General features: G+C 44.3%; 1 protein-coding gene across 1 annotated transcript; it reads right to left on the bottom strand.

Moving 5' to 3' along the window:
• Nucleotides 1-336: 336 nt before the first annotated feature.
• LOC116523584 (rano class II histocompatibility antigen, A beta chain-like) lies at nt 337-11986 on the bottom strand. Its single transcript, XM_032238697.1, has 6 exons — nt 11815-11986; nt 10322-10609; nt 2040-2321; nt 1774-1887; nt 1511-1534; nt 337-444 (listed from the first exon to the last, which is right to left on the bottom strand). Exons 1-6 carry the CDS (start codon nt 11954-11956, stop codon nt 431-433), a joined length of 864 nt encoding a protein of 287 aa, XP_032094588.1. The 5' UTR covers nt 11957-11986; the 3' UTR covers nt 337-430.
• Nucleotides 11987-14042: the final 2056 nt, after the last annotated feature.

Raw genomic sequence — 14042 nt, 5'->3', positions numbered from 1 at the left:
AGAAAACCACAAGACTCCATTGATAGAAATCAAGTGTACTTTTACTAATTATAAATGATCAGAAGCGTAGCAAAGCGAAGACTGATTATTTAGGCGCGAAAGCGAGCGATATATAGAATAACCCATTCCCCACCCCTTGGCATCCCAGTTACAGTCCAATCATAATTCTCCCAATTGTCAGGTGTGAGATAACTTCGAAAGGCATCACCAAGATGGAATGTCGGTGCCGTTGGCCTTGGCGGGAAACCTCCTCCGCATGCGCAGTCCGACAGGCAGCAGAACTCCAGAATCTTCCTCCAGCACAATTAGTAACCCCTCCCAAATACCATGCCCCTCCTCCCCGTTTCAATGGCAGCCGAAGCAGCAGCAAAGCAGAGGCTGACATATCAGCTACTAAAGAAATCATTTCCTTTTGCATCAGAGAACAGGATTAATTCATGAGTGCTGTAGAAAAAGAGATGGGGAAGAAAATTAGAATATAAAGAGAAACGTTTAGTGTAAAAATCATATTTATCTTCCCTTTTAGTCCCCCAACCCCAAAGGCAGACCCCACACTGCAGGGGGGTGGTTGATGGGCAGGGACAGATAGAAGGAGAATGTGCCCATTGCAGGAACGAAAAGGCTGGGATGGATGAGGGATTCCTCCCCATTTCATCTCCAGGGGATTTTGGAATTCTCCCTGACTTAATTAGAAGGTTAATTAAGAGAACACCCCCCTCCCCCCTCCCTGCAGACCTTCCATATGAAGAAAGAAGATGGGGCTACAAAGGGGGTGGCAGGAAAAGGTGGAGCGATGGGTCACTTGGCCAGAAATTGTGTGAATTCTCACAAGGAGAAGGGGGGTCAGGAAGAGGAGCCTGTTCCAGCTCCAACTAATGAACCCAGATGAGTCTGAATGGGGGCCAAGAAGGATCATCTCGGATGGGGGAGGGCAGTCCAGTTCAGGGCGAAGTTTAGGAGGGAGTTCATTAAGTTGATAGGGTTATCTCAAGGGCTCAGCTCCACCTTCCATCCAACCACCAATGGAGCTGCGGGACGAGCTAATGCAGTGATAGAACAATACCTGAGATCCTACGTTAATTACCAGCAATTTAGGTGGGAACATCTCTTGCCATTTGCTGAAGTGGCCTTCAACACCACAGTGCATAGTAGCATTGGACTCACCCCTTTTAAAATAGCCACAGGGGTGGAATTTGTCCCCCTGCCTGAATACCCTCAGGAACCCCCTTCCACAGTGAGCCTAACTGAATGGGTGGGTTGCTTACAAAATGCATGTGGGAATGTAAACCTTGGGGTCCTTCCTCCTTGAGGGAGGAATGGGAAGGAATGGCCCCCTTCTTCCCTTCCCTTTTGCAATTCCCCAAAACATGGAAAGATTCTGGGCAAGATTTTAGCTTTCTTTTTTGATTGCAATACTTTTTCAGATCTCTGTAAGTAAAAGCTGCCCCAAATTTCAAAACTTTGCTGTATCCACAGGACTTCAGATGAGGGAGGAGGAGGAGAAACTCACCTGCAGGAGGTTGGATGGGAATTGCTGGAAGGAGAAAAAGACACAATCAGGACCCTTCATGGTTCTGGAGGACTCAGGGGGTCCCCCTCCCCTTCGATAGCCCATAATAGGTTGCATGATCTTCCCTTAATAGCCCCTCAAACAAGAGAAGCTGACAAAAATATTTCTCAAGGAGACCCTCTTGGCCACCTGCTGAGCTTGATGAGAGGCCTCCCCTAGATGGTCCCCTCCGCACAACCTCTCATCCAGCCCCCCAGACTCACCTTTCTTGGCCCTCAGGTAAGAGAAGAGCCCCACCGAAAAGAAGGCCACTCCTATCACAGCTCCCATTATCCCCGTCCAGAGTTTGCTCTTGGCAGAGCTGGAGGTACGGGGCTCTGGGGAAGGAGAAGGAGCCTCACCTGAGCAGGAGGATCAGGCCCACCTTTCCCCAGGAGGAGGGTCCATTCTGACTCTCCCCAGGCAGGGAGGGTCTCTCCCCCTTCTCAGGATAGGATAGGGTCACCAGAGCAGGACGGGAGGGGCTTACCCCATTGGACAGTGATGGGGGCCTCCAGGCTGGCGTGCTCCACCTTGCAAGTGTAGACATCCCCCCGCTGGGGCTGGGTCTCCAGCATCACCATGAGCTGGTAGGTCCAGTCTCCATTTTGGAGCTCCTCCCCATAGGCCACGCCCTCCTTCTCCGGTTGTCCGTTCTTCAGCCACTGGATCTCGATCTCCACGGGGTAAAAGCCCGTCGCAATGCAGAGGAGGATGATGTTGGGGGAATCGGGTTCCATCTTGGTGGGGGAGATGGTGACGGTGGGCTTGGCTGGAGGGAAGAAGGGGAAGGGGGCACATGAGAGACACAGGAGGGCCCGGAAGAGAAGACCAAATTGGTTAGTTCAAGAGTCCTTTTCTCTCTTAAACATATTCTGTATTTTGAGTTTCTGTGGAGATTCTCAGTCAATCCCGGTCATGGTTGTCCCAAAGGAGCTTTTTTCCCCCCCAAAAGACATTTCGCTTCTCATCCGAGAAGTTTCTTCAGTTCCGAGGGCCCAAATCGAAGCTTCTTGGACGAGAAGCAAAATGTCTTGAAGGAAAAACAAAGTCCAGTTGCCTTTTGAGAAAAGACCTCTGTGACGGTGTTTGGAGTCATCTTCCAAAGGAAATTGCAGGAAGAGATGAAAAGGGATCCTGAAAAATGGGGAAACCTAAATCCTTCCTGGTTGGGATCAGGTGATCTCATCAAAAGGGAGGAATCGTCAAAATAGGCAAATCCCATAGCAGAATATCAGAATAACAGAGTCAGAAGGGGCCCTGGAGGTCTTCTAGTCCAACCCTCTGCTCAGGCAGGAAACCCTGTAATATTTCAGCCAAGAGGCTGTCCAATGTCTCCTTAAAAACCTCCCGAAATTCCACCTATCAGCTGTTCCAGGCTGCAGGGATCATCACTGCCTATCATTTCCTCCGCCCACCCAATAGAAGTCCCATTTTTTAAATTTTTAAACACCCCCACCCTCCTCCGAGACACCACTTTCTCCTTCTGTCCATCCAGGAATTTAATTCAATCCACATTTGGAGACCTCTCAGTTTAAAACAGCAGGAAAACACAATACATTATGTCTGCCTCACACAGTGATATTCAAGCTTTATTTTCAATGTCAACTTTAATGCCGAATGCAGTGAAAAATGTGACCCAGAGTTACATTTGTCTTTCTGATGAAGCCCCCATAGAATCGATGCTAATTTTGGGAGGTTTGGGGTTCAAGTATTGCAATTGGTGAGATGCTCCTTTGTTGGGGTTCACTGAACAACAAGCATAAGACTCAGATGGGATTTTTCCCAGAGAAATCGAGGCTCAGTTAATTTTGGGGAGAGTTCAGGAAAGGCTGAGAGCCTCTCTTGGTGGCCAGAGAAAAGCTTTGGCCCCTCGGGGGAAGGAGACCCCCGGATCTCTCCGGAGAGGAAATTCAGCTCAGAAGCCAAAGAAAAAGGAAGAGAAAATTCCCCCAAAGGGACTCAAGAAACATCCAGTGATTTCAGGTCTCCTGAACTGCAGCCGGAACAACAATTTGCTCTAAATTCACGGAATATTTGTTTATTTATTTATCTATTTATCTATCTATCTATCTATCTATCTATCTATCTATCTATCTATCTATCTATCTATCTATTTATTTATTTATTTATTTATTTCGACAGATTTTCTTATTATTTATTCCCTTCTACAAGACCTTACAATCATTACATCAACATTGTTATGTCATCATACCTGTACATGTATATAATATTTTGCTTCTATATTTACACACTTTATACACAGTTCTATATATATTTATATATATTGTTTTTTGGCTTAATTAATTTTGCTCCTATTTTGCAGCCATTTGTACCAATTGTTCCAAATTTCATAATATTCCGACTCTTCTTTATCTTTTAATTTCACTGTTAATTTGTCCATCACTGCACAATCCAAAGTTTTTTTTATCACTAATTCGTCCAAGGGGGAATTATTTTGTTTCCAGCATTGGGCAAATCCTATTCTAGCTGTAGTTAGCAGATGTGTTAATATGTACTTCATTTTCTTTGTATATTTCCCTTTGATTATTCCCAGTAGGAAGATTTCGGGTTTGTATTTTATCTGTTCTCCTGTAATTTCTTGCACCCATTTCCAAATTTTGGTCCAATATTTTTGTGTTTCCGGGCAGGTCCCCCATATGTGATAATAGGCCCCTTGTACTTTTTTACACTTCCAGCAGGTCGGCTGCATGTTTGGGTACATTTTAGCCAATCTTGTTGGTGATAAATGCCAACGATAAAACATTTTGTATATATTTTCTTTAAGTGCTGCTGATCGTGTCAGTTTATAATTTGTGTTCCAAATTCTTTCCCAATCCACTAGATCTATGTTGTAACCAAAGTTTCTGGCCCACGCTATCATGCAACCTTTAACTTTTTCTTCTTCTAATGTTACTTCTAATAAATAACTGTAAATTTTCGTTATGAATTTATTTTCCGGGCCAATTAAAATTTTATCTATTTGTTGTAATTCTGTGTATATTCCATATTCTTTTACGTCTTTTTTTGTATCTCGATTGTAGCTGGAGATATGGCCACCAATCTATATTTATATTCTGCTCCTTTAATTCTGGATTTGTTTTCAAATTCCCTTGGCTGCCTAAAATTTCACTACATCTAACCATTTTCGATAGATCTCGTGTATTGGGATGTGTCATGGCTTCCAGAGTGGAAAGTATTTTCATGTAATGTTTTTTCTCTAATTTTATTCCAGACCTGTATCAGTGCATCTCTAATATAGTGTCTGTGGAAGTATTTTGTTTCTTTTACTCTCTTCCCATAGGAAAAAATGCCATCCCGTTTGCAAATCGTGGCCCTCTAATGTTAGTATTCTTTTATTTTTTAAATTTATCCAGTCCCTGATCCATGTTAGTGCTGCTATTTTGTAATAAAGCTCCCAGTCCGGGAGTCCCATACCACCTCTGCTTCTGTCATCCTGTAGAGCTTTCAACTTTATCCTGTCTTTCTTCCCTTGCCATATAAATTTTAATAGAATCTTATTCAATTCAGTAAAAAAAAATCCTAATTTTATGGGGATTGTTTGAAATAGGTATAATAGTCTGGGTAGTACATTCATTTTTATCGCTGCTATTTTCCCTAATAATGTTAGTTGTAGTTTCCCCTATAGTTCTAGATCTTTTTTTATTTGTTGCACTAATTTTGTATAATTTATAGTTGAGCACTTTGCAGTTAGCCATATTCCAAGATATTTAACTTTCTTTGTCACTTGCAGTCCTATCTTTCTTTCTAATTCTTTATTTTGTTCTTCCTTCAAATTTTTAGTTATCATTTTAGTCTTTTCTCTATTAATCTTTAACCCTGCTACATCTCCATGTTTTCCTAGTTTTTGCATTAAGCTGTTTCCTGTTTCTAGTGGGTCTTCTATAATGAATACCAAATCGTCTGCAAAGGCCTGGATTTTATATTCCTCTTTTTAAATTTTAGTTCCTCTTATCTCCGAATTTTGTCTAATTCTTAGCCATTTAATAGTTTTTTCAATCTCTCTGCTATTATTGTTGTGAATATTTTATAGCCAGCATTCAACAACAAGATTGGCCTATAGTTTTGAATCTGTTTTTTATCTGCACCTTCTTTAAATATTAATGTAATATGTGCTTCCTTCCATGAGTCTGGTATTTTTGCTTTCATCAGTGCCTCATTATACATCTCCAGCATCAAAGGTTCTATCGATTCCTTCAATTCATCTGTTATTTTGTACCATTCTGCTGGGAATCCATCTGGGCCTGGCGTTTTATTATTTTTCTGTTTCTGAATCGCCTGTTTCAATTCTAGTTTTGTTATTTATTTATTTTGACAACATTTCTTTCATATCTTCTGCTATTGTTGGGGTTTCTTCTCCATTTAAATATTCTTTTATTTGTTTTCCATCTACTTATTCCCCTTTATACAGATTCTCAAAGTACTTGTATGCAATCTTTTTCTTCCCTTCCATTGTATGTTGTAGTTCACCAGTTTCCTCTTGAAGTTGATATATTAATCTTTTTTCTCTTTCTTTCCTCAATCTATATGACAGCCACCTCCCCGGTTTATTTGCTTGCTCAAAGAAGTTTTGTTTTGTTAGTTTTAGGCCCTTTACCATTTCTTCCTGGTCTAATATATTTAATTTATGTTTTGCTAACATCCAATCCTTTCTAATTTTGTCACTTTGTGGCTTATTTTGTAATTTTATTTCTAAATTTTTGATTTCCTCCTCTAATATCTTCTGTTGTGCCCATTTTTCTTTATTTCTTTTTGCTGAATACGCTATAATAATTCCACGGGAATAAGCTTTCATGGTGTCCCATAACTTTTGTACAGATGTCTGTTCATTTGTATTTTCCTTAAGGAATAACTCCAATTTGTTTCTACATTTTTGAATAAATTCTTTTTCTTTTAATATTTGCAGATTTAACATCCATCTTCGCCTAGTCTTTTTTCCCCTTTTCCAGATTATTTTAATGGGGTTGTGATCTGCCCAAGTATTTGGTAATATTTCAATTGTATGTATTTCTGCCCCAATTTCTCCATTCATCCATGCCATGTTAATCCGTGACCAAGATTGGTGTGGGTTGGAATAAAAAGTAAATTGTTTTCTTTTTTCTGGTTCCATTTTTTTCCAAATATCTATCAAGTTTAATTCCTCCATCATCTCAAAACAGGTTGTTGGTAATACTTTTTTTTATTTTTAGTTTTTTTGTCACTTATGTAATCTTTTTTACTGTCTACTATGGCATTATAATCTCCTATTATGCAGATATTCCTCACTCCAATTTCTCTAATTTTTTAATGTATTTTTTATAAAAGTCCTTCTGATTTTCGTTTGGGGCGTATATTGGTACCAGTAGTATTGATTTTTGATTCATCCATATCTCTATCATTAATATTCTTCCCTTTGGGTCTGCATAAATTAAATTTGTCTTTATCCCATCCTTAACATATATCGCTATCCCTTCTCTCTTTAATTCTGCTGATGCTGCATATAATTTCCCTAATTTAGGACATTCCAGGTATTTTATATCTTGTTTTTTAATGTGTGTTTCCTGTAAGCCTATTATATCTGCCTTTTGTTTTGTTAATTTTGCCCAGATATGCTTCTTTTTGTTGGCGAATTTAAACCCTTAATATTTACTGACCATAGTTGAATTTCTTCTTCCATCCTCCTAATTCTCTACCTGTCTTTGTTGAGAGCCTCTCTTGGTGGCCAGAGAAAAGCTTTGGCCCCTCGGGGGAAGGAGACGCCTGGATCTCTCCGGAGAGAAAAGTCAGCTCAGAAGCCAAAGAAAAAGGAAGAGAAAATTCCCCCAAAGAGACTCAAGAAACATCCAATGATTTCAGGTCTCCTGAACTGCATCCGGAACAACAATTTGCTCTAAATGCACGGAATATTTATTAAAAGAAACGGAATAAAGGCACTTTCAGGAGTAATAAAAAATCATTAGATAAATTAGCAGAAGGGAGGAAATTTCCATGGTAAATATTGCTGGAATGAGAATTATTTCAAATGTGCCAGAGGACAAGAATGTTGAATTGATAGTAAGAAATAATTAAATGTTGAATATTATCAATCAGGGGATTATTATCTCCAGGAAAACATTCTCTTTGGTGGTAAAAACTATTTCAAACAATCTCTCAAATTTGGGAGAATATTCTTCATTCATTTCCTAATTCTGATATCCTCTTACATGGATGTGATCCTCCTCCTACCTTTGCTGGGAAGAATTGAGGAGTGAGAATGAGACGGAATCTGTGGAGAGCAAAATCTCTTTCGGTTCCCCTGAAATATGGAATAATTGAGGGAAGGAGGAAAAGCCCAGGATCTCCCCGTCAAAGGCCTTTCTCTCTTAGGATGGGGCTGGTTTTCTCCCTCTGATGGGGGAGAAACCTCTGATTTCACTCTGTGGTCAGACATGATTTCTGGAGAAGCTCCTGGGCTCCCAATGGGAAGCTCAGACTCAGGATATTCTTCCCTTTTCCCACTTCCCATCAAAGGAGGAAAATCCCCCTGGAAAGGCCGGACGGCAACAAGGGCAGCCGGAATCCTTCATTTCCACCATGTTTGGCCTCTGAAACCCCATCAGTCGATAGAAATAAGGACAATTATTATTATTATTATTAGGCGGAGAATGTAAATTAGGAAAACAAATCTGGGCAGTTTGCAAAGAATGTGGAAGAGACGCTCAAACAATCCAGGGACCCCAAATTCAGTCTTAAGGTTTGTGGGGGGTTTTGGACTCTCCCCTCCCCCAAATCAGGAGCCTCCCCAGGAAGGAAGAGGGAAGCGATGGGGCTGCAGGGGAAGCTGAGTCTGTGGGCAAAAAGGGGGCTTCAAGGGGGGCTTTTCTCCCGGACCCCCCGAAATCAGCTGAATGAAATTTCTCAGCCTCTGAATCAGCTTCTGCTCAAGGCAGAGGAAACGCCAGACCAGGATTCCGGTTTGATTCACGATTACAAATTCTATCTGGATGGATTGATTTATATTTCATTGTTTAGTTTATTATATATATTTCATTTAGCCACTTTATTGATTTATTAAGTTTATTATTTGTTTATTACATTATGTATTTATTTTATTATATATGTATTTATTTCATTATTTGTTTAGGATTCCTGTTTGATTCCGGTTTGATTCCTGATTATAAATTCTATCTGGATGGATGGATGGATTTATATTTCATTGTTTAGTTTAATATTTATTTCATTTAGCCAGTTTATTAATTTATTAAGTTTATTATTTGTTTATTACATTATGTATTTATTTTATTATATATGTATTTATTTCATTATTTGTTTAGGATTCCGGTTTGATTCATGATTATAAATTCTATCTGGATGGATGGATTTATATTTCATTGTTTAGTTTATTATTTATTTCATTTAACCAGTTTATTAATTTATTTATTTATTATTATTTGTTTATTACATTATGTATTAATTTTATTATGTATGTATTTATTTTATTATTTGTTTAGGATTCCGGTTTGATTCCGGTTTGATTCATGATTACAAATTCTATCTGGATGGATGGATTTATATTTCATTGTTTAGTTTATTATTTATTTCATTTTGCCAGTTTATTAATTTATTTAGTTTATTATTTGTATATTATATTATTTATGAATATATTTTATTATGTATTTATTTTATTATTTATGTATTTTTATTATTTATCTATTTTTATTATTTACGTATTTTTTATTATTTGTGTATATATTTTATTTGTTTATTTTATTAATTTTTAATTTTTAAATTTTTCTTTATTTAATTTTAATTTGGTGATTTAATTTCATGTACTTATTTACTTTACTTACTTACCTACTTATTTCCTGAGCTCTAAAAGTTGGCGGACGAAGAGGTTTGATCTCTTGGGGGGATCCCAGATTCCGGGCAGGGGAAGATTTGGGAGGAAAAGGGGGGTCCCCGCATCCCCTCCCCCAAACTCTGCCCCCAACTCCCTCCCTCCAAACTCCCCCCTCCCCTCGGACTCACCTCTCCGGCCAACCACAGAATTCCTCTGGAAACCCTACTTATTTCCTGAGCTCTAAAAGTTGGTGGATGAAGAGGTTGGATCTCTTGGGGGGGGGGATCCAGGGGATCCAAGATTCCGGGCAGGGGAAGATGATGTCAGCTTCTGCTTTGCTGTTGCTTCAGCTGCCATGAAACGGGGGGGGGGGAGGGCATGGTATTTGGGAGGGGTTATTTAATGTGCTGGAGGAATGTTCTGGAGTTCACTGGCTGATCAGACCATGCATGCGTAGGAGTTTCCCGCTTGGAATAACGGCACCGACATTCCATCTTCGTGATGCCTTTTGAAGTTATCTCACACCTGACACTTGAAGGACTTATGATTGGACTGACACTATGATGCCAAGGGGTGGGGAATGGGCTATTCTATATATCAACTGCTTTCGCGCCTAATTAATCAGACTTCGCTATGCATTGCCTTTAACCATTTTTAATTAGTAAAAGTACATTTGATTCCTACGCATGGAGTCTCATGGTCTTTCTTTCCTAATTAATCAATGGAGAGGAGCTGACAGATTTGGGAGGAAAAGGGGGAGCTGTGGGAATGAGGGTCAGAGGGAGAATTGGAGGGAGGAGGAGAGGAACTAAAGAAGGAAACTTCACCAGGGAGAGTCTCCGCCAAAGGAAGGGGAGGAAAAGGGGGTCCCTGCATCCCCTCCCCCAAACTCCCCCCTCCCCCCAAACTCCCCCTCCTCGCTTCCCCAAACTCCCCCCTCCCCTCGGACTCACCTCTCCGGCCAATCAGGCGCTCCTCCTTGGACGTCTTGTAGCTGTACACCCCGTAGTTGTACCGGCAGACGGAATCCACTTCGGCCTTCGCGATCTCCAGGCCCTGCTTATCGCTGTTCCACTTGTCCGCATCCGCCTTCCCAAACTCCGTGACGGCCACGTACTTCCCGAGGTCGCTGTCGAAGCGGGCGAACTCCTGCCGGTCGTAGAACCATCTGACCAGGAGCCTCACCCGCTGCGTCCCGTTGAGGAAGCAGCACTCGCCCTTCACCTGGTGCAGGAAATGGGCTGGGAGGAGGAGGAGGAGGGCTGTCAGGAGGGACTCCAGGGCCCATCGTTCCCAGCCTCTAGCAAAGGGGGGGGATCCACTCGGGAAGGGAGGATGGGGGGGCACCTTCCGGAAAAGACAGGCGTAGGACGCCCCCTGGAGGAGGGAAGGGGACTCTCTCAGTCCCAGAGGGGAGCAGATTCACTGGGCGGGAGGGGGTCTGGGTGGGGGGCAGGAAAGGAGGAGGGGAGGGGAAGGTGGGAGGAGCCTCCTGGTGGACCCCCCTCCATCCTCCCAGGGGGGGGGGAAAGGCAGGCAGAAGCTCAGCTGGTCGAGCAGGGAACGTTGGATCTAAAGGGGGAGGAATGATGGGGGGAGGGCTGGAGGGAAGCTAATATCCATATCTCCCACCCTCTCTTCCTTTGGGGGGAGGGGGAACATGGGGAGGGGTTACAATGAGCACATCTAGACTGAGACTCCTGGGGTCTCCCAGCCCTACAACCCCCACCTTCCCTGGGTCGCCCCAACTTTCCCTCTTTCCCTCTAATCTTCAGCCTGACGCCCTCCCTTGGGTGGATCCTCTGGGATCACTCCTGTTTCCTATCCCCCCTCCCCCAAAAGACCCCTTGCACCCTCCCCCAAGAGACTCTCAAAGGGGGGGGGGTCTCCAGCCCCCTTCACAAAGGGGAGTTTTTGAGAGCCAATTGGGAGGAGCGACTCAGAGCCTCCAAATCCCCTTCTCTCACTTCCCCCTCCCCCTCCAGGTCCCTATGGAGCCATGGGAGATTATGAGGGTTGGGGGGTCCTTGGTCTCCTCCCCAAATTCAGGAGCTCCCCCAGAAGGGATGGAAGCTCCCCTCTTACCTGACCTCCAAAGCCTCTTTTTCCTTCTGGGGATTCAGGGCTGAAAATGCCTCACTTTCCCTCTTTCGCTTTCGCTTTCGCTTCCCTTCCTCTTTCCAGGCAGCCCACTCCCACCCAGACACTTGGGGGGGGGGACTACCGAGAGAGGGGCCTGGCTGCGACCCCCACCTCGGCTACCATCGGGGAAAGGGGTGGGGTCCCCCTCCGTTCTCCTGTGAGGGGGGAATTGGGGAGGAGACCACGCAGAGATCGAGGCTGTTGGAGGCTCTGGAGACCCAGCAGTTTCCTTCCCCCTCCGGGGGTCTTTCCCAACCTCCTCCACACCCCAACCCCCTCCTCCCCCGCCCAGCCCCCTCCTTACCGGGGGTCTCCTTCCCGCCTTCGCTTCCGGGGATCCGGGCCAGCGCCCCCACCAGCAGCATCAGGGGGAGCCCAGCAAAAGCCATGGATGCCTCCCCACAAGCGCCCCCAAAGACAGAGGAGAAAGACGCCGATGCTTCCATCCCCAGAGGCGGAATCGGAGGGTCTGGATTGGGGGGAGGAGGAGTTTTCTTCGGACTTCGGCCTTGGGAGTGTCCAGAAGGAGCAGAAGGACCAATGGGAATCCTCCCTTCTGCAGCGTCATCGGTCTCCGGGCAGAGCCTCCCTCGACTTCACCCGATAGAAGACTTAGTTCGGCGCAGAGAAGAAACTCGAGTTGGTTATTCAGCCCAAGACCCCTTTTCCCTCCCCAGAATATTCTAAGACCACCTCAAAGGGAGGGTCTCCCTCCCCCTTCACAAAAGGGAGAGTTTGGGGGAGTTAATTTCCGAGGCCCTTCTCTCAAAACCTCCCCTCCCCCCCCCGCCCTCCAGGTCCTGATTGAGGAATCGGGGATTATGGGGTGGGGGTCCTTGGTCCCCTCCCCAAATTAAGGGTCTCCCCAAAAGGGCTCCAAGCTCCCCTCTTGCTTGACTTTCAAAGCCTCAAGTTTGAGATTCAGAGGAAAAAGTGAATTTTCTGAAGCTGCCAAAATTCTTTTTCTTATACGTAGTTTTGGTGGCATTTGTGGATTCAGGTCTGCAAATGCCTCAGTTTCCCTCTTTCGCTTTCCGTCTCCTTCCTCTTTTAACGGAAGAAGCTTTGGGGGCTCCAAAGGGATTTGGGCCTTGAATCTCCCACTTCTCTTGCCCTCCAACCCCTTTCCCAAAGTCTCTCTTGGGGGGTCCCAGCTCCATTCTCCACCCCCCACTCTGCTCCCCAGCATCAGTGGGTCCCACCCAGCCCCCTCCTTAGAATAGAATAGAATGAAAGAGCTGGAAGGGAACTTGGAAGTCTTCTAGTCCACCCCCCTGCCTAGGTAGGAAACCCTACACCACTTCAGACAAATGAATATCCAACATCTTCTTAAAGACTTCCAGTGTTGGAGAATTCACAACTTCTGGAGGCAAGTAGTTCCACCTATTAATTGTTCTAAATTAATCAGGAAATTTCTCCTTAGTTCTAAGTTGCTTCTCTCCTTGATTAGTTTCCACCCATTGCTTCTTGTCCTGTCCTCAGGTGCTTTGGAGAACAGCTTGACTCCCTCTTCTTTGGGGCAGCCCCTGAGATGTTGGAAGACTGCCAGCATGTCTCCCCTGGTCCTTCTCTTCACTAGACAAGCCATGCCCAGTTCCTGCAACCCTTCTTCCTCTGTTTTAGCCTCCAGTCCTCCCTCATCCTCTTTGCTGCTCTTCTCTGCTCTCTTTCCAGAGTCTCCGCATCTTTTCTACATCGTGGCGACCAGAACTGGATGCAGGATTCCCAGTGTGGCCCTACTAAGGCTTTGTAAAATGGTATCAATGCTCCACGTGATCTTGATTTCATTTCTCTGTTGAGGCAGCCTAGGATTGCATTGGCTTTTTTGGCTGCTGCAACACATGGCTGGCTCCTATTTAAGGGATTGTCCAGTAGGATCCCAAGAGACTCTCACAGTTCCTGGCACTGAGCCAAGCCTCACCTAGTCTTTACCTGCACAGTTGGTGTCTTTTCTTAACCTAAGTGTAGGACTTTGCTTTTCTCTACCTTGAATTTCATTTTGTTACATGGGGCCCTGAGTTCAAGTCTCTCAAGATCAAGGTGGGAAAGATTTAAAGGCTACTGTATTTAGAGGTGGGGGCAAGGACCAAGTGAGGTGAGACCCCCCCTTCATTGCCCCCCTTTAGGGTTTCTGCTCCACTCTAACCCTGTCCCCTCTCTCTGGACAAGGGGAATTGGGTTCCCACGAGGTCTTCCAAACAGCAGGAAGGGGGGAGGGGCAGAGTTCCAGGGAGATGAGGCCAGGCTAAAAGAGGAATGGGAAGTGGATCTTTTGAGGGAGATGAGTTCGAGGAGGGCCTGAAGCTTCACCCTCCTTGTCTTGGAGGGGTTTCAGCCTCTACAGTAGCCCAGGTGCTTCCTGGTGGCCTCCCATCCTCAGGCTAACCAGGCTGATCTCTCTCACCTAGGTGAGGTCATCGGAGGCTGGGCAGCTGCCAGATGTTGAGGGCTGATGATAAAATATCAGCTAATGTTGGTGATACCTGATCAGGCCAGGCTCAGAGCCCCCAACCCTCTCCCAGCTGCAGCAGG

The sequence above is a fragment of the Thamnophis elegans genome, unplaced genomic scaffold (assembly GCF_009769535.1).
Source record: "Thamnophis elegans isolate rThaEle1 unplaced genomic scaffold, rThaEle1.pri scaffold_59_arrow_ctg1, whole genome shotgun sequence".
NCBI classification, from domain to species: Eukaryota; Metazoa; Chordata; class Lepidosauria; order Squamata; family Colubridae; genus Thamnophis; species Thamnophis elegans.
This window is presented reverse-complemented; position numbering and strand designations above follow the sequence as displayed.